Consider the following 22,075-nt stretch of genomic DNA (forward strand, 5'->3'; position numbering starts at 1 on the left):
TCAAATTATGAGTAATAGCAAAAATAAATACAACAGAACAAACTAAATGAAAACGGTGCTTTTCAAATTTTTCATGTAGGTTTAAACAGGAGATTTTCAGGTACAGAAATTGTAATCTAATGTATAACTAACTATATAATTAAACTTTATTAAAGTTAATCAGTCAAGAGCAGTTACAGATGCATAAATAATGTTTTGAAATGTTGAAAATATAAAACGTTAAATACTGTTATTGAAATCATTTTAAAAATGAAAAGACACTTTAAACGTGAAATTAAACCCGTCAGTAGGTGGCAGCAAGTCCCTGTTAAGGAGCAAGTCATTGAGATTCAACCGATTCATTCAAATGGCTGATTCATTCAGGAAGTGTTGCTCAGAGACGCAAAACAATGCTGTGGACTTTGGAACTAGTTTCGTAGGCGAAATAGAGCGAAACAGGCGATCTGGTGTCTAAAATGTAAGTCACTTGATATTAAGTTCTTGTTCATTAAACTGTATGCTGTATAAAATCAATATCACATTTGTAATCGTGCTGATATTTGTAGAGAAACGGCGCTCTTTGTTTAATATTGGTTAACTATATTAAATTATATAAATATGTAAGATATACAGGGTCATTTTTGCCCCTTATCTATGGGGCATTCTAAATGCATTCTAAATCACGCAGTGAAATCGTGCACTAGTCTAACCTGCTAGACTACGTCATACACATACTCGATCATTTCAGATCGTTAAATCACCATTACGATATCATAGATGATATATATAGCACACCCTACAGCACTGGCCCGATCGGGGAAGTGACAGTTCCGTCTACTGTCCCGAGCGTCGTTCACACTGGCCCCGGGCCATCGGGCAGTCCTTATTGTCGAGCCCTGCAATGTTTTTTTTTTTTTTTTAATGGATTTTTATTAAATGCCTGACATAAACAGAGCTTGTGTTAACCACAGACGTTTTATTCTACAACATAAAATACATCATTAATACCACTTTTGATTAAAGTGTTTACTTTTCCCAGACAACCTCTGCAGTCACATTTAGACACTTGATGGCAAACACCTTTTTCAAGACATTAAACTTCATTAGCATTCGCTTTTACAGTCTCACTGGGTTTATAATCGCACTCTTGCAAATTATTCTAACTCAAACTTTCAGGGAAAATGTTTTTTTTTTTTTTTTATATGGTGGTGATGTTGTGACCGTGGTGTAGTTCCCTTATGTAGTTCCCTACATTTAGCTTTTTTCTTCTGGCGATAGTATTTAGGCTTCAAAATTCATAAAAGTTGAGTTAATTTGTCAAGATTATCAGGATGAACAAAACTTTGATGAATCATAAACTTTTGTTTGGTCACAGACCATATTGGGGTTTCTGTTAAAAAAAAAAAAACACACACACACACACACAAAAAACCAAAACAAAAAAAAAAAAACAGGGTGACGCTAACTTCCGGGTTGGCCAACAAAAATGTGTCATGACACAGCACTCTGTAATTATATATATAATCAAAATCAATTCTGTCATGTTGGATTTATTTTTTCCATAAAAGGATAGCCTTCACTGTGGAGGATACATGTGGGTTTGCCTTAGAATTTGGCCTTAGTTCAGCTTTTGGAACAAACTTTCCAATCAGGAGTGTGTCTATGATGTTTTAAAAATGCTGCCTGTGAACGAGAGAGTGTGTGAGTGATTAAGAGAGAGAGAGAGAGAGAGAGAGAGAGAGAGAGAGAGAGAGAGAGAGAAAGAGAAAGAGAAAGAGAGTCTGTGGGCAGCAGGAATCTGCCCTGAGGGAGAGACTATAGAGCTCTAGTCATCCAGAAGCAGACATGAAGAAGGAAGTACAGAATTAGTGTGTGTGAGAGGGTAACATGACCCCAGCTGTAAACACACCTACAGGCAGTTCAGCATCACCCTTTGAGTGTTAAAGCTCACTGTATTCTGAGTCTAGTTAGCATGGTAATACCTGTGTGTACAAAGGCAATCTCAATCTTGTTGGACTCCGCGCTGACGGCTTTGATCCATTCTTGTTTCTGATCCCGTGTCCAGGCCGTGACATCGCAATAATAGAATCCGCGATCTGTGACCTGGGCCCCATACAGACGGAAGCGGTACTCGAGCTGCCCGGTCTTCTCCAGAACCACGCTGTCGATCCGGCTCGGCTCGCTCCACTCCTCTGACTGTAGGACTGAGTCTTGGCTGAGTGACAGCACTTTCCGGGACTTGCCTCCCAAGATCTCCTCAAAACGGATGAGAACGGTGTAGCCGGGATTCCTCAGGTACTGACCCGTCACCTGACAGGTCATCTCAAATGTGGATCCACCAGTCGAAGCTTCTCTCACACGGTGGGCTACTACTTGCAAAACTGGAACTGAACAGACCACACAAAAATACATCATTAAACATTTGTAAATTACAGTCCTCAAACTTCCCTCAAAGAGACAGGTATACACATTTTTGTACATATATCTATCCGGAAACAAGAATTGTGGGAATAGCCAGAACACAGCAGAAGCAAGTTTAGGCCAAGCAGTTAAGAGCAGATATAAATAATTTTACAACTTTGACCAGTAGGTGAGGGGGTCACAAAACAGATCTGAAGATTTATTTATTTTATTTTTTTAAGAGCAGCAGTGGAAAAGCTATACGGCAAAATTAACAGAAATTTAACAAATGGGGCATCGATGAATTCTGTTTAACTCAAGCAATATGAAGAGACTTCAAGGCATTAAGATATACTTTTTTCTTATTCTCACATTTTTATGCTGTCGACAAACTCTCACGACATGGTGGCAATGACGCAAAGTTTGGTTTAAACTGTCTGTTTGGAGGTAGAGGTCTGTGTAGGATGGATTTTCCTGCAAGATTTTGTCCCATTCCCACAAAAACATGTGCTCACAACTTTCATGTTCATTCTCCCTATCTCTTCTGCAAAAGCCCACAGGTAGAGGTCTATGCAGATTTTTCAGGCCCAATCCTGTAAGATTCTGTCTCCCTGTGGTGTCATAGGCTACTTTGTCTAATTCCCCAACACACGGACCTCACCTTGTTGCATTCATCACAGCAGGAAACAGGATGCTACTTTGCCTCGCTGTTTCTTGCAACTGAAAGACATTAAAAATACTGAACCCTAAGTCTGTTGAGGAAGAAATGTTTACTTTTAACTTTAACTAATTTTAATTAATCATTACTAACATTTCTTTCCTTAAAGGGATAACATTTATATATGTTTTAATACTGAATGTCTCTAATACTTGGGCCAGAAAATGTGTGTCTGAAAATAACAAAAGGAGAAATAAAACTAGACAGGTGTCCAGTTTTGTTATGTATGTCCAACCTCATGATCAAGGTATCCAGATTGGCTCCTACCTAGTAACAAAGAATCCAACTCAAAGCAAGTTATCGCCAGTAGATGCAAGAGTTTGTAAGTGTCGATTAAGTTAAACAAAGTGTAGTCTCTCCTAAAGGGTTAGTTCACCCAAAAATGAAATTTCTGTCATTAATTACTCACCCACATAACGTTCCACACCTGTAAGACCTTTGTTCATCTTCAGAACACAAATTAAGATATTTTTGATGAAATCCAAGAGTTTTTTTTTATCCTCAATAGAAAGCAACGAAATTACCACATTCAAAGTCCAGAAAAGTAGTAAAAACATCGTTAAAATAGTCAATGTGACTACAGTGGTTCAACCTTAATGTTATGAAGCAACGAGAATACTTTTTGTACGCATAAACAAAACAAAAATAATGACTTTATTCCAGCTATTTACATTGCAGCGCTTCCAGGATCTACGTCAGAACGCCGGTTCAGTATTGGCCGATGCCTGGCCACGTGAGCAGCACGACACATTCGTGTGATGCTGACGCAGGAGCCGGCCAATAATGAACTGGCCTTCGGACGTAAACAAGGAAGTGATGCACTGCGTCAACTGCGTTGGAGACGAACAAGAAAGAGGAAAAGTTGTTGAATAAAGTAATTATTTGTGTTTTGTTTTTGCACATAAAAAGTATTCTTGTCATTTCATAACATTAAGGTTGAACCACTGCAGTCACGTCGACTGTTTAAACGATGTCTTTAGTAACTTTCTGGACCTTAAATGATGCTAATTATGTTGCTTTCTATTGGGAAAAAAAAAAAACCTTGGATTTCATCAAAAATATCTCTGAAGATGAACGAAGGTCTTATGGCTGTGGAACGACATGAGGGTGAGTAATTAATGACAGAAGTTTCATTTTTGGGTGAACTAACCCTTTAAGTCAGGTGCGTAGGGGAATTTCTATCACACTAAAGTGTAAATAAAGTGTATAAGATTCTGCACCTTAAAAACAAAATAAATTTGAGCATCTTTTAATTTATTTTCAGATATTTATATTCTGCAGGAGTCCCACAAGTCTTTATTTCTTTATCTCAATGACCTCTATTTGGAGGCTCACCAGTAAAAGAGATTGACTGGATTCACTTCGTCTGAAAATCATCTGACCATATTTTGGTAAAGATTTGACAAAATTTGTAGGAGTAGCTTCAAGATATAATCATAGCAAATTCCGTGCCTAGATAACAGTTCATAGGAAATGAGCTGTTGGTGGTGCTAGTGGATTTAAGAGATAGATCCCAAAATTGCCATCGGGAATGTTTAGACACTTCTCAATTAGTGTGCCAAATTTCACAGCTTTTTGCCATACGGTTCTACCCTGCCAGAAATGGTAAACAAAGAATACTAATAGATGCCATCACACCTTACTATGGCGCTCGCCACCTAACAAGTATCAGAAATGTACATTTTGTCAATATCAGATATAGTTTCAGAGTACAGTATCAGTGACATCAAGGGTGCAGTGGAAAGCGTCCAGTCCCAGACAGAGCGGCCATTGTGTGCTAAATCTGTCTTCACAGAGAAGACGCCATCACAGGCACAATTAAAGTCATTTACTCTGATCCCTTATTGAGTGCTGAAAAATGAGAGACACTGGAGACTTTCAAACTTCAAGCTTTGATGCGTGCTTTTTAAAACAGTGCTATAAGTGGTACAACTCTCAGTCACAGATGCTGGGAGCACTTAGCTCATGGGGTAAAAATGAAATATCAGAAAAGCGACTGCAAATCCTAAAAGGACAGGATGGGGACAGTGAAGTTGCTGCTAAATGCGCTGGCTAAGTGTATTTCTGGCCAAAGAAATGTTTCATGGCCATCTTTATCAAATTAGATGTAATAGACAATAAAATGAAGGAATTTAGTGCTTACTCTTTGGTGTCCATTGAACAGTAGCCAGAGCTGACTGGACCTCCTTCGCTTTTTCCCATCCACCTTGCTGGGTGGGCATCCATGCGGTCACCATGCAGGAATAAGAGCCCATGTCTGCGTCTTGAGTCTGAAGCATTCGCAGAACGAAGACATTAGACTCTTTCCTGGTCACTGCTATGTCCCCGCTGTCCAGCCTCTGCTGGTACTCATTTCCAGTAATCAGAGCTCCTTGCTCATTCAGGGAGGCTATAGTGATCTTCTTCTGAGGTACATCTCCAGGTGCGTTTGTAGAGTAAGTCCAGGTCACGCCCAGGCGGCCATCTTGAAGGTGGAGGAGGTCGACCACCTGACAGCGCAGTTCAGTGGGTTCGCTGGTGGACTGAGGGTTCAGAGAGGCTTTAAGGTTCACCTTAAACTGCAGCTCTTTGGGACAGGAAAGGAAAATAAAGACAATCAGTCACACATAACACTTGCGAGATAAGCCTTTCGTCTACATCCACAGCTAATGATTAAGTATGAACTACAATCTGAAAAATCTTGGGTTCTTTTTTCTACCCAAAACCTGGGTTGAGCCTTTTGGGTAATTTTTTGGGTTATTTTTCCAGTGTTTGGGTAGTTTTTGTGTTACCCAGCTCCTGGGTCAGACGTAACAACCCAGGGGTTGTTATTAAATCGCGGGCTTTTTGCGCACTCTTCAGGAGAGAGCAGTGCAGCTCCGTCAAACTGGTCTTCGGTAAAATACAGGTTTGTGTACGTTTTATTTTCTCTAAAAATTCGTTATTGTTCTGTATATCATTTAATTTTATGCAAAGCAACATACAGGGCCGCGATGCGAGTCACCTAAATGAGTGTCGCATCGGTCTTTTCACGCAATGGAAACGCTTGATGCCTTTCAAAAAAATGTTATGATTTTATTCAAAAAGATACAGAATATAAATACTTAGGATGTTAAAATATGTTCTCAAAATTGTACACTGATTATTTATGGACAGGTTATGGTTAAACCTCCGGCACGAGATCCAGCGCCGTTACGGTGGAATCAGGACAACAGAGACTGGTCGATTACACTTGAATTAATGCTAAATGTTTAATTTTTACTTCTTATATTTGTTAAACGAACTTAAATGTAGGCAATATGTATTCTATAAAATATGCTATACTATAAAATATGATCGAAAATAAAGGAATTATCATGCAAACCAGTGGTTGTGTGGAGTATTTAAAAAAAGTTTAGATGATTTAAGTTAATCTGTAAACATTAATTCATGTATGAAGTTATAAAAAAAAAAAAGCTAGTATTTTAGTAAAAATGAATCAACCCATTATGCTGGGTTAAATAAACAACTCAATTTGCTGGGTAAAATTAACCCAACATGTGTTCTGTCCTATATTTACCCAGCCCTTGTTTTTAACCCAATGTTTTTAGAGTGTATGTCACCAAAAGAATTGCATAAAAATGTCTTTTCATGAATTTTCAGATATATTTCCTCTGAACCCGGCATGAAATGAAAGATGTGATTGTCTTTTCTTCCCTATTGTGATGTATTCACTTCTGAATGAAAATTTCCTGATAATTTACTCACCCCCATGTCATCCAAGATGTTCATGTCTTTCTTTCTTCAGCCAAAAAAAAAAAAAAAAAAGAAAACATGACAAACATTTGAGGAAAACATTCCAGGATTTTTCTCCATATAGTGGACTTCAATGAGGTTCAACAGGTTGAAAGTCCAAATGTCAGTTTCAGTGCAGCTTCAAAGAGCTCTACATGACCCTAGACGAGGAATAAGAGTCTTATCTAGAGAAATGATCAGTCATTTTCTAAAAAAAATAAAAACATATACTTCAGCACTCATCTGTGATCCACACGCATTACGTAATCACATTGGAAAGGTCACGCGTGACGTAGGCGGAAGTACCAATCCAGTGTCTACAAAGTGAACATGCAAAGATTAAGCCAAATGCCCTTTACAAAAAAAAAAAAAAAAAAAAAAAAAAAAAAAAGGTAAAACAACGATATCGGACGATTTTGAAGTTGGAGGAGAAAATTAGATGAAGTTTTTCACCCTACTGCAGTACTTTCGCCTATGTCATGCGTGACCTTTCCAACGAAATATGTGGTGCATCGCAGAGCAGTGCAAGACAAGCATGTGTGTTTAAAAAGTATATACATTTTTATATTTTTTAGAAAATGACCAATTATTTCTCTAGATAAGACTCTTAAGGGGCTCGCACACCGTACGCGAAGCTCAGCGCCGCGACACGTCTTTAAAATTCGAACGCATTGTTTTCTATGAGTGTACGCACACCGGCGGCGACATTCGGAAAACAACCGGCACCCAGCTACGACTCGGAAAACAATAGAAAACAATGCGTTCGAATTTTAAAGACGTGTCGCGGCGCTGAGCTTTGCGTCCGGTGTGCGAGCCCCTTTATTCCTCGTCTGGGATCATGTAGAGCTCTTTGAAGCTGCACTGAAACTGACATTTGGACTTTCAACCTGTTGAACCCCAGTGAAGTCCACTATATGGAGAAAAATCCTGGAATGTTTTCCTCACAAACCTTAATTATTTTTTTTCGACTGTAGAAAGAAAGACTTGAACATCTTGGATGACATGGGAGGTGAGTAAATTATCAGGAAATTTTCATTCAGAAGTGAACTAATCCTTTAAACATAGGCAGCACGCTTTGTGAGGCACAAAAGAAGCTGTCAGATGTAATAGGACAGCGTGAAATGTGTAAAAAGTGTATGAATGAAAAACTCAGAGTATGCTACCAGCATTACTTTCATAAGGTGTGATGTGTGAGGCTTTATTAAGCTCCGTGCTAATATGGTGTTGATGTATTGTCAGAACACCAGCAGGGCTTTATGATCGTCCCAAAGCAAACTTTTTACCTTGTACGTGCTCATACCGGTGATCCTATGCTTTGTTTACATAGTCATCTACTGGTAACTTCTCAGGCTGGAAAATTGCCAGAACTGATTTACCAGTATTTTTGGAAAGTCCTGTTCACACATCTCATCTGTAAACTATCACATAGCTTTTGGTTTTGTTTTTGGTTGTTTTTTTTTAAAGAAATTAAAAACAGTTTTCACAAAAATATAAACAGTACAGCTGTTTTCAACATTGATAATAATCAGAAATGTTTCTTGAGCATCAAATCAGCATATTAGAATGATTTCTGAAGGATCATGTGACACTGAAGACTGGAGTAATGATGCTGAAAATTCAGCTTTGATCACAGGAATAAATTACAGTTTACTATATATTCACACAGAAAACAGCTGTTTTACATTGTAATAATATTTCACTATTTTTTTATATATATTTTTGATCAAATAAATACAGCCTTGATGAGCAGAAGTGACTTCTTTTGGAAAAAAAACTTTTGAAATTGAGTATGTAATTGCTGTTGTTTACTATCATTTGGTATATTTATGTGTACAAATATGTGAAACAATTAAACATTCCAGAGTGAAAAACATGCCTTGCTTATTTTTTAACTAGATTATGTTTTATTTCTTGTTTAATGTGCTTCTATAATGAAACATTTTAAATCTACTTGGCTCCAAATGACTATTTGATTGAAATGACTGATTGCTTTCTCTAACTAAAAATAAATCACCCCTTTACAGCCATTTCACGTCAAAAACATCAAAAATGAATCAAAAGAATAAAAAAAAACACTTAGATATAATTGTTTTAGGTATATGTCACCCAGTCTTCGTGTCTGTAGATGTATGCTAGTCGACCTAGTTTTTTTAGTTTTTCTCTGGGTAGGAAGGGAAGTGCAAAGGTGCACATTCTCTCGATTTTCAGCTGTCATTGTTCAAGCTATGGTGAGCTCACTCACACTCACACACACACACACACACACACACACACACACACACACACACACACACACACACACACACACACACACACACACAAGTCTGGCGTTGTGTATTTGACACCAGACCAGCTCACTGCAGTCACATACTGTACTCAGCTGTTGTGTGCCTTGAGAAGAGACACCTGTTTGTATGTGAAACACTTTATTTAGTTCTCTATTGTAAGTACTGTCCTGTTAAAGACAAAGGGCCTGAAATGATAAAATTAGTCTCTGCAGATGCTGAACCAGTTCCTCTACTCCTTATCTTACCCTGACCCACATCACACTATAACATTCATGCACTTCCTCTAGCACTGCTGTGTCCTCAGAAACATTTGACGCAGAGACATACTGTATCACAGAAACTATCATAAAAGGAACAAGCTCTGACAAAGAGGGCTACGGCACACTGCGTTTGGCAGCATTATGTGGCAAGCTTTGAATATCCTGCTACACGGAAATTCCCAAAGCTGAATTCACAGCGCAGTTAGAATATGCAAAACACTGATTAACATTTAACGTTGAGGGAGAAGAGACTTCAAAAATAAAGCTGCATGTTGCACAGAAATCCTTGACATGATTCCATCACCAGCGGCAAACAGTGTGCTGCTGCTCTGCAAGCACGCAACCAACAGTTTGAGAACTGAACACAAGCACAGCTTTCACATTAACAGCTGTAATGTTTCACAATGAGCCACTAGAATGAGAGACAGAGGAATATGAGGCCTCAGGAGAACTCAATGGAGGAACTTCCTTCTGCCACTTTAGAAACTCATCCTGTCATAATACAGTTGAGAAATAGGTTTTTCTCTCAATTACGGTCCATTCATGCAAAATATTATATCAGGGTATAATTTATCTGTCAGTAAAATGTGGCAGTGGTCCTGTAGTGTGGATTGACATTTTATTATCTAAATATAGTATTTGCATGATCTAATTAGCTAATTAGGGTATGACTCATTAATTATTACACTTTAAAAAATGCTGGGTTGTTTTTTTTTTTAACCCAAAATGCTGGGTTCAGCCTGCTGGGTAATTTTATTGGGTTATTTTTAATATTTTTACCCAGGTGCTGGGTTGTTTTTTCTGTGTCACAGCTGCTGGGTCATTTTTAATGTCAATGAACCCTCTCACATACCTACCCAGTGCTGGGTAAATAACCCAATGTTGGGAAGTCTGTGCCAAACCGGTTAAAACTGGAACTTAACGGTCATTTAGTTTTCTGTTCTGAGAGAAAACTTCCTGAGGGGAAACTCCTGAATGAAATTAAGGTTATTACTACATTGTATTCATATCAAATTATTACTGTATCAAAGAGGAAATCATCTGTAGTCTCACATTTGATCTTTTTTGTTTACATGTACGCCGCAGTCTGCTTAAAACGCTAGCCTTCTACAAGTGCAGCTAACACCAGATCTACACTCAAAGCGAACAACGCGCCGGCGCCATCATGGAAGTTTCACGGCCGAAGTTTCATGGAAGCTTCACATCATGGAAGTTTCCTATTGACACTATAATATGAGCGCTGTTGATCTAGTGAGCTAGCGTTGCAGCTGTGGTCGCATTATGCGTTTAATGGTTGAAACTTAAATGCCTGACAGATGAGATGGCACAGGGTAATGCTGTTTTTTTATGTAACTTTTCAAAAATGAACTGGAACAGTCTACTGATACCAGTTTTCTTCCCACAGATTCCATTGGCTGCTGTTTCCGCTCCTGTCACGACCTAAAACATTTACTAAATGTTTTGCAGTATTTTATGATTGTAAAAGATTGACTTGCCATTGAATAAAAAATATTGTATATGAACTGTTCCTGTCCTCTACGTATAGAGAGATTTTAGAGTGCATTTTTATTATTTAAAACTAAAAACCAATATCAAATTGACTGACCCAGCACTGATTAAAAAAAAAACACAGCAAATGGCTTAATGTATAAAACTAGGGATGCATGATATATCAGCCACCATATCAGTATCGGTCGATATGTGTTCACTTTTAATGTTATCGTTATCGGCCTGATAAGAAAATTTGGTTGATATATAATAAAGCTGATAAATAATGTATTATTTCCTTCAGCTGAGACACTTAAGCCCTCCATGATGGTTTTGAACTGCTTGAAATATGATTAAAATCACTTCAAAAATGCAGTTAAGTGCAACATACAGCGCAAGTCTGTCATTAAGGCTACATATTATGATTGTGTTTGGGACATGGCTTTTTTAAATGGTGAGACTTTTGTTTTTGTAATCAGGCTCTCAAAAATTATATAAAAATTTTGATTTAGATTTTTCAGCCAATATATCGGTTATCAGATTTCAAATATCGATTATCGGTATCGGCCAAAATGTTCATATCGGTGCATCCCTATATAAAACCCAGCAAGCTGAGTAAAAATAACCCAGCATGTGTTCTATCCAATATTTACCCAGCGCTGGGTTCCCAAATAAACCAAATTGGGTTGTTTTTAACCCAGCATTTTTTTTTTTTTTTTTTTTTTTAAGAGAGAATCAGACCCTAAACTAAAGTGTTACCAAAAAATCACTTGTAATTGAACAATCTATTGGGAATCCATGAAATGTTGCTAATCAGAATCCCAACAGGACAAATTAAGACATTTTGAAGTTCAGGAAAAACAAAAGAAAGTTTTACCTCCTCCTACTGTTAATTAAAATGTATTCATTCTTGGGGTGTGACACCTCCACAACAGAAAGATTGATTAATGGCAAATTTATGCTTATTAAAGTTTTACTCATTAGTCTCTAAGTTTCCCTTTTCCTAAGCTGAAGAATGACACCGCTCTTTCGCACGCACTTAACTAAAACACGTACATAAACTGTCACTTTTATCTATTTCTACTGTATCTGCTCTGGCTTGTGTACTAGCTTACACTTTATGTACTGCAGATATTGTTTGCTCTTTTGCTCTATGATGTTCCTCATTTTAGGCTGCTTTGGATAAAAGCATATGCTAAATTAATAAATGTAAATGTAACCGTTGGAAACAGTGTCAAAATAGCTTAATACCTTGAAAGATCCACCGGTGTGACATACAAAACTATACACAGAATGCCATTTGCATTACCTCATGTTGTACTTTTCATTATTTTGACACAAGACAAGGCCACATGAGCTAGAAGACAAAGAGTTGATTAAAACTGGTTAAACTTAAATCAGTGCATCTGAACATACACATTCCCTTATAAAATATATAAAGTCTTAATGAAAACAAAAGTCCATTTGTCACCTATACCGTCCAGCCCTACTTCACATATGTAAAACAAGAAATGCTTTGTTTCTCTTTCCATCATTTGACACTGCAAAGCCTTAGAAAGTGAATCATCACTCCCTTACATGAATGGAGTTAACAGACAGGTACACCAGGAAAAGGACTGGATCAATCATTCATAGACAAACAACAGGTTAGAGATTATTACCCACCTCCACTGAGAGTGAACTCTGCTCAGACACACAGTTACATTACTTCAACACTGGACTGAACCAAAAAGAAAGTGGATTCATACTCAAGAAAGGAAAGTGATATGGAGATGCACTACTGGACAAAAGGTTGCAATAATTATGATTTTTTTGTTTTTGAAAGCAGTTTCTGTTCACCAAGGCTGCATTTATTTGATAAAAAAAAAAAAAAAAAAAAAAAAAAAAACAGTAAAAGTGAAATATTATTACAATGTAAAATAGCTGTTTTCATTTCTATGTGATTATATAGTAAAATGTAATTTATTTCTGTGATCAAAGCATCATTACTCCGGTCTTCAGTATCACATGATCCTTCAGAAATTATTCTAATATAATATTCTACATCAATCATATTTTCTTCATTTTGAAAACTGTGATATTTTCTTCACAGGGTTTGAACAGATACTGTAATATGAAATTCCAGGATTTTCAAGGACTTTTCAAGCACTACTTTTTTGGTTTTCAAGGACTACAATTAGAGATCTCACTTATCTTTATTATCTTTCAAATTCTAAAAAAGGTAAATAGATAAATAAAAATAAACTAATAAAACAAAATGGTACAAAGTGCAGCACATGCATCGACTTTAACCATTGAAAGGATGCTATGACAAAGATAGCGCATTCCTTATTCAAACTGATTTTTTAGCCATGAATATAGGATTGACCTGAAGAATGAAAGCTGTATCATATACTTTGTATCATCTCATTTATATGAGCAATATCACACCCATAGCCATGCAAAATGGCTCTAAATGTATTTCAGACAGGCTGCAGTGTTAAAAACTTTTATTGATAAAATTAAACACAAATTTCATATATATATTATCTTTCAATAATTCAAGCACTTTTCAAGTACCTTTCCATAAATATGGATGTTTTCAAGGCTTTTTCAGGAGTTAAATTTCAAAGTCAAAATCAAGTACTTCAAGCACCGTGTACGAACCCTGTCTTCAGCATTCTTTGAATAGAAAGTTGAAAATAACAGCATTTATTTGAATTAGAATCATTTGTAACATTATAAATGTCTTTACTGTCACATCCGATCAATTTAATGCATCCATGCTGGAAAAAAGTATAAATTGTTAAATGTTAAGCAGCACAACATTGATAATAATAATCAGAAATGTTTCTTGAACATCAAATCATCATATTAGAATGATTTCTGAAGGATCATGTGACACCGAAGACTGGAGTAATGGTGCTGAAAATTCAGCTTTGATCATGGGAATAAAGTTATTAAAGTTATTAAACTTGTTTTTGTATTATCAAATACTACTTTCTAAAAACCCTGTCAACACCAAGATCTGCTTTCCATTCATGAAGGGTGAACTGTAGTGCACTGAGATTGGACAGCCAGTGACTCGGTTTGCCTGTTAAACTTCAAACATCCCTCACACGTTGCTGCATTGCAGTCTGGAGGCCGGTAAGAGGGTCGAGATTCGAGATAACATCAGGGCCAACGGCAAACAAAACCGACTCCATTACCCACAAACACGCCACTGTTAAAACTGCGTCCAGGACTTCAGTAATCCAGGCATCTAGTAATACTACATAGTTTAAAGGTGAAGTAGGGAAGGGCAAGGTAGAGTTCACTGAGGGAAAAAGTTTGCACGTCTGGAAGTGTTTGGGACTTTCTGTTCCCTGAGGGAGCTTCTGGTCCTGTGAGCAAGTCAGAGATAAAAAGCGAAAACAAGTGATTACTTAAGCCAGCAACTATCATCTAAAGTTATCGCTCAGTTTTCCATGCATGTTGTGTGATCAGTGAAGTATATCCAGCCAAATCTAAGATGGTGTGATCAGCACTCCAGAAGAATATGGCCATCTGAATGTTCTCTTGAGAATGAATGGGAGGACAGGGAGGAAATAAATCAGAGAAGAGTCACAGATACAGACCAGAACATTTATCATATATCATATGACCGCAGAAGACTCGTGTATGAGTATGGACTGCTTTAATGATACTTTTATGGTACTTTTTGTCATTTTGGTGCAATATACGGGCATCCTCAGACATTCTGACTTTGAATAGGATCAGTCGTTGCCAATATTTGTAAGCCCCGTAGGCCTCTTTATAACTTCAAGGCAAGCTGAGATAAAATGAACCCATTTACTGAAGAGAGAACCTCATGAAAGAACTTTTAATAAAGGATCACAGCTACAGTCTAGAAATCCCTTAGACTTCGGTATCATTGTTCATAATGCTTCATAATAACAGGGACTTAGAAAGCGCCATTGTCTCCTGTCTGATGTCTACAGGCAATAATTTCTCTTACAAATCCCAACGTAAATTAAAAAGAGTTAAAGTAACTGTTTCTGTAACCCAGACAACCATGATAATCTCAGTCTCAGACGGCAAATCCACTGTATGTTCACTGACTATCTAATGCATATTGCACACAAAATACTCATACCAGAGTGCAAAGATCAGTTTAATTAGAAACAGCTAACACAATCGTTTAAAAGGCAGCAGGTTGAGATTGAGCGAGGTTGTGTTGTGTCAGTCGGACCATCTCTTCCTGTAGAATACTCTATTTTAAAGGAACTTTTAGTTCTAAGGAACTTCTAAGGCATTTTTCAGGCCAGATCAAGCTAATGCGCATGCACAGTCCTAAATCTACAGGAAGCACACGTCTGACTGTTTCTATAGGAACCAGAGTTTCAAACGGCCGCTGCAGTGATGCGATGACTTTACCAATTGGCGATTGGCTCTTATTTAGAAGGCGGGACTTATTCCGCCATTTTGAGCGTTGCACTTTCTCCCATTCATAATGATATGAGTGACGCGTCTTGTGTTATTCTATAGTCTTTGGCTTTACTCACCCTCAAGCCATCCTAGATGTGTATGACTTTTTTCTTTCTGATGAACACAATCGGAGATATATTAATATATATCCTGATGCATCCGAGCTTTATAATGGCAGTGAATGAGGATCAACAAGTATGAGATGAAGAAAGTGCATCCATCCACATCCATCCATCATAAACGTACTCCACACGGCTCCGGGGGGTTAATAAAGGCCTTCTGAAGCGAAGCAGTGCATTTGCGTAAAAAAAAAAAAAAAAAATCCATATTTAACAAGTTATGAGGTGAAATATCTAGCTTCCGCCAGACTTTATAATGAAGCTCACTTTCTTGAGCTGCATTATAAAGCTCGGATGTGTCAGGATATTTATTAATATAACTCCGATTGTGTTCATCAGAAAGAAGAAAGTCATACACACCTAAGATGGCTTGAGGGTGAGTAAAGCTTGGGGTAATTTTCATTTTAATAATGAAATGAATTGAATTGTTATTCCTTTTGGTTAGGTTTGTTCGATTATCTGAATGGACTCAACTACCAACTGCTAAAATGTTTTGAGTTTCTTCAGAGCCATACAGTTGTGTAAACTTGTTCCTTAAAAAGGTAGATTAGTAGTTTGTTTAACCCCCTATTTAACTTAATTTCTTAATAAGGAAGGTTGATTTAAGCTCATGTTAGTTTGGATGAACAACCAGTCTTAAAATTAGTTGACGTCACCGACAACTCCTGAAGTTGAGAAAACTCAAAACTTCTTTGCAGCTTGTTTGCTTTTTTTTTTTTTTTTTTAATTTAGCTCAACTATCTACAGTGTAAAAGAGTTGTTCACTCCCTACTCAATCCAAGAATGACCTCTTAAATCCAGAGAGCATCAGCTGCTAACTAGACCAGGACAGTCAGGATCTGGAAGTACATTTCCTATGGATGGACCCCAGTTACATTTCCAAGTTCTCAAAAGCAGAAGTCGTCATAGTTGGGTAAACATCTATAGTAGTGAACGGGAGATGACAGCAAATATAATTTTTGTATTCCCATTTGCTCCAATAGCAAAAGAAAAGAAAAAAACAATGATATAGCATTACCACGACTTTCCAAAAGAGGAAAAACAGTAGTCAGAAGAGAGAATGACATGAAATTTGCCATCACTACCTCAGTCGTTGTGTTAGAAACATTTGTTTTTGGTAATTTACTGACAAGGTGATAATACAGACTATAGTGCCCTAAATGCATAGCCTACTAAATAAAATAAAAAAGTGAAAATCTGTACTAGATTAGTGCTGATGTTAACTGTGGAAACGCGTCATGGTCTGTGAAAAGGGTCCATTAATTTTCTCCTTAGAGAAACTGATTTAACGAATAAAGCTTTCAAGACAGACTTTCCACAAGCTCTGAAGTTCAAAAACAGTATTCTGTAGAAGCCAATAATCAGTGTGATTTGCATTTAATAAATAAAAATAAATAACTTAAATACCATCATTTCTGCTGAAGAACTACACTACCCATAATCCCAAAGGGAAATCAACCAGTGAGAAAATCTGTTGCTGCCATGGGAATTAAAAGTGTGGCAAAGGAGATCAGCAGTGTCCATCTACTCCCATGAATCACAGCGAATAATGTCATTCAAACTCAAGTGTCAAACTGCAGAGTTTAGCTTCAGCCCTAATTAAACACACCTGATCCAGCTCATCAAGTCCTTCAGGCTTCTATGAAAACTACAGGTGTGTGTGTTAAAACTAAACTCTACAGGACTGTGACTCTCCAGGAACTGAGCTTGACACCCCTGCCCTAAACTCTCAAACTACTTATATTTTAAGCTTATTGCCAAGTTTTTTCTAAGTTATGCCATTTGTGTATGCTTCACATCAATGTTTGTAATGCCATTATGTGTTAATTTGGGTGAGAGCTTTAAATATTTATTGAAGAAAGGATGAAGAAAATGTATGAACAAATTCTTTAAGAACCAAGGCCACTTAAAAAAAAAAAAAAAAAAAAAAAAAAAAAAAAAAAAAAAGCTATTTCTTTCTGGAAATGTCTTCTCATCTTCTTCAGTGTCTCAAGTCATCAAAAATGGAGAACAATCATATTCCGTAATAGTATTGCATATTATGCAGTGATATCACTCTGGAGCTTTATAAAACACCTTAATACCAGCTATATTTTAACACACAAGCTCATAATCATGTCGCAGGTAATGGAGTCATTAGTCTCCCAATGTTTCATTGATCAAGGCCCATAATCGTAGTCACAATACACAGACTCACATAATGGGGAACTGAGAAGAGAATGAGATGTGACTCACCTGTGGGTGTAACCACAACCTTCCCCATTTCCACAGACTTCTCCAGAATCTTCCTCCAGTTTTTTCCTCCTTCTCCCTGCCTCACCCACTCTTGGGCCGTACACACATACTCCCCTTGGTCTGACGGCTTTGCTCTTTTCAGGACTAGTCCATAAAAGCCACCTCCACGAAGGTCCAAGCGTAGCCCGCCATCTGTGTAACGCTGAGTGTAGTTGCTTCCAACTTTGATCTTATCATCCGGCCCAAATGCAAAGATTTCCTCCAACGGGCCGCTCTCTTTCCTGATGGACCAGGTGACGGAGAGGAAGGTGTGCTCTGTGAATCCCCGTGTCGTGTTGCACTGAAGCTCCACTGATTCACCCTCGGACACTGCTAACTTGGGAATGACTGGAGAAACGTTCAGACTGTCCCCGATCACTGGAAAGAACAAAGGACACTTTAAAGCAGGCAGGAGAGGGATGAGTGTCAAAGGGTTTAAAGGTGAAGTGTGTGAATTTCACATCACCAAACAGAACTGCAAAAATTTTGTTTTCAAAAAACTTGTCTACCATTGTTTGGACAAACAGATAATCCCACCCCAATCTTAAAATCATGGTTTAGACCATGTTTTTATATTCGACCCTGTCTGGCCGCTCAAACCATTTTCAACATTGATAATCATAAATGTTTTTTGAGCATCAAATCGTCATATCAGAATGATTTCTGAAGGATCATGTGACACTGAAGACTGGAGTAATGATGCTGAAAATTCAGCTTTGATCACAGGAATAAATTACATATTACTATATATTCACATAGAAAATGGTCATTTTAAATTGAAATAATATTTCACAATTTCAATGTTTTTACTCTATATTTGATCAAATAAATGCCTTGGTGAGCAGAATCTTACTGATCCCAGACGTTTCTGATCCCAACTCTTTTCGGGCCAAAACAAATATCTTCAAGAAAATGATCAGAAATATAGTTTATTGTTTATTTTGTGTGGGAATGGAGAACTCCACAGCATCTTTCACTGATCCGCCATCTTTTTAAATGAACATTAAAACACATAAATCACACTTATTTGCAGGTCTCACGTCACTCTTTATACTGAACTTCACGCAAGTGCTACAGAAACAAGGAGACTTTCATGGCAGCATCTGATTCTGAAGCTCCTAAACTCATCATCACATGAACAACAAACTGAACATTCACATGCTTTTTTCAGAGAAAAGAACATTTTGGTTATTTTGATTTCCTCACATTTTCTACTCAAATGTTAAACTGTTCTTCTTAACAGTGCGGTTACTACTACTACTACTACTACTACTACTACAACAACATCACAGCACCATCTAAAAGAGCTGCTAAGAGCCAGTTTGCGTTTGACCCTTGACCTCTCTCACGCTCTGTGTCTGATAGTGTCATAGTGAATCAAGCTCTCTTTTGACTTTTGGCTAAAGTTTTAGGGAAATTCCTGATGGTGATGGCTTCCTTAATGCTCCTCTCTAGGGCCTGACACCAAACAATCCCAAGGCGCAAACAGATCTGTAAATGAAAGGGAAAGTTCACCCAGACATGAACATCATGTCATTTACTGACCCAGAAAACCTACAGATAACGCGGCATCAGTCAGATGTAGCGTAAGATTTTTAATCAATAATGATTTTGATCTGTTTATCACACAAAACTATCAAATGGCTTCAGAATGTAGAAGTTCATAATGACTATATTTATTACCGTGTTTTTTGGAGGTTGACAGACTGTTGTTATAGAAAAGAGCTGCTTGAAGATTCCTCAGAATTTACATATTTTGTGTTACAGAGACAAAAAATAACAGCATATCAGTTTAGAGGCTGCAAATTACAGCAAAATGAGTGAGAATAAATAAAGTTTTTTTTTTTTTTAAGGGGTGGTTGATTATGATTATACTTTTTTAACTTTAGTTAGTGTGTAATGTTGCTGTTTGAACATAACATTTGCAAAGTTACGACGCTCAAAGTTCAATGCAAAGGGAGATATTTTCTTTTACAGAAATCGCTATTTAAGGACTACAACAAACTGCTGGTTGGGACTACAACAAGCTTCTTCCTGTGTTAGTGACATCACAAACACTAAAATTTACACACAACAAAGGGGGTGAGGCCATGTTGGGCTGCTTTAGAGAAGAGGAAGAGTTGTTGTAGTAGAGTGTTGTTGTCATGCCGTCATTTTACGCCGAACTGCTTCACAAACGAGGGTCAATTCAACGCTGGATTTGCACAAAAGATCAACATGACGGCACATGCTAGTCGAGGAGTTGAATCAACTCCACAGCAACTACATAAATTTATCCACTAACCATTCAGAAACGTCCAGTTTTATTCTAAAAGTTGTAACTTCTTCCTGAGTCTCTCCATCAGTGTCGACTCCGGTTTGAACAATGTAAGGCTGAACACTGTTACTGACAATCCTCACTTTGGCTGCGTGAGATTCTCCAGCTTTGTTGTTGTTGAACAACCGAAGCATGAGCTGTTAAAGCTCCGCCCTCTTCTGGAAAGGGGCAGCTCATTTGCATTTAAAAGGACACACACCCAAATAGGGACAAATTTGACAAGTTATAATAAATGATCTGTGGGGTATTTTGAGCTGAAACTTCAGACATATTCTGGGGACAGCTGAGACTTATATTACATCTTGTAAAAGGGGCATTATAGGTCCCCTACCTTTAATTATTTTATTTTGGGGTGAACTTTTTCTTTAAGAATAAAAAAGACTCCCAGTTAGAATGAACAGATTTGTTTTATGAATTAGCTGAACCTCATATTTTATGTTCCTTGCATTGTTCTGTGCTCTTATTTCTCTCTCTAGGTGCGGATGAATTCATTTTTTTCCATCTCCAGAAATGAAATGGAGTGATAAAATCAGCAAGCTGTCTGAAACAAAAAAAGCTTCGGAGCTTTAGAGTGCCACAGAATTTCATTCTAGTCAGTAGAGCAAAGAACAAGTCTTTGTATTTTTGTCACACTCCAAGCCTTGCAGCACATCACATTCCATTTAAACTTCTAGTGCAGCCTTGTTTAAACATGTAAAGTCTTTAAATGATCAACACGATCAAAACTTAACTGATAATCCTGTCTCACACAATCTACTACAGGCCTTCTCTTGTTTGTTTGACAGTTCATATTTTTTTAGCAAGTAAAAGTCTTTTAGTATAATTGTACAAACGTCCTCCTTCAGCTTGTGCTTCACTTTTCTTTCTGCTGTCAAATCTGAACTGATTTTTTTTTTTTTAATTTATATAAAGTAAATGTAAAAATCACTTTGATATTGTTAGTCATATTTCAAGATGAACATTTACTGGACTGAAGCGACTCAGGTTCACTTGATTATCCAGACATCGTTTATTAGAAAAATTATGAGTATCAAATATGATCATCAGGCTTCTGATGAAGGTTTATTTGTTCAATCATCATTGTATTAGATTGCATTAAAACTACAGAGGTTTGATCATAAAACTAAGCATTTAAATATCATCTTACTAAGACATATTATTGGCAGATAATTATTTGATATTTATATGATTTCATGCAAGTAGTCGTTATACTGTTTTAAAAATCTCATTGATTTACATTACAAGCATCAGAATTTCATCCATATAAATATCAGCATCTGCACCAAGTTACATATACATACTCTGCTTATACTATGGTTACCACACTTCAAGACACTGTTCCGATGTTGTATTTCAAGATATTTGACAGGTTTTTGTCCTTAAACACTCTTGTGTGTGGGACTAGGCTTGAGCCATTGATAGCAGACTGATACAGTTATTAATGGAGAGAGAGAGAGAGAGAGAGAGAGAGAGAGAGAGAGAGAGAGAGAGAGAGAGAGAGAGAGAGAGAGAGAGAGAAAATAAGCAGAATATGTGAATTAGCTTACCTGATCTGTGCATCTCTCACGGCAGCAGTGTCTCTACTAATAGCGAAACTATAAGTTTATCTACCTCAAGAACCGCACGGTTATTACCTCGCTGGTGAGAAATGTCATGTAGCTTTTAAGTTGCTAAACTATTTTACTGATTAATTCATCAGAGCAGCGCGGACAACACGTTTCTGTGCGAGTGTGTGTCCGTACTATATGTGTGTGTGTGTGTGTTTGAGAGAGAGAGAGAGAGAGAGAGAGAGAGAGAGAGAGAGAACACGCTTTCAGGACATAATAAAACGTATTTTGTGGCAAACACCTTGAGAATAATTCGTCTTTTTCTCATTATTGTTTACTATATTTATTTGCTTGGTCATTGTCGTTGTGGGTTTTGTAAGGACCTTTTGAAATAACTGAAATCATCTGGCGAAGTGATATGGAACTAATGCGGTCAAGACCTGCCTGAAACTACTTTAGTCGTGCGTTTCCCTGAAAATAATTGCA

At 37.3% G+C, this 22,075-nt stretch overlaps 1 protein-coding gene across 1 annotated transcript in view; it reads right to left on the minus strand.

Moving 5' to 3' along the window:
* Positions 1 to 22,075, minus strand: part of ptgfrna (prostaglandin F2 receptor inhibitor a) — a 42,745-nt gene that overhangs the window by 15,101 nt on the left and 5,569 nt on the right. The window contains exons 3-5 of the mRNA XM_051905364.1: positions 17,687 to 18,103; positions 5,241 to 5,663; positions 1,962 to 2,366 (exon numbers count right to left, since the gene is read on the minus strand). Coding sequence (XP_051761324.1) covers positions 1,962 to 2,366; positions 5,241 to 5,663; positions 17,687 to 18,103 — 1,245 coding nt within the window. The remainder of the gene's footprint in view (positions 1 to 1,961; positions 2,367 to 5,240; positions 5,664 to 17,686; positions 18,104 to 22,075) is intronic.

The sequence above is a fragment of the Ctenopharyngodon idella genome, chromosome 9 (genome assembly GCF_019924925.1).
Source record: "Ctenopharyngodon idella isolate HZGC_01 chromosome 9, HZGC01, whole genome shotgun sequence".
Classification (NCBI taxonomy): domain Eukaryota; kingdom Metazoa; phylum Chordata; class Actinopteri; order Cypriniformes; family Xenocyprididae; genus Ctenopharyngodon; species Ctenopharyngodon idella.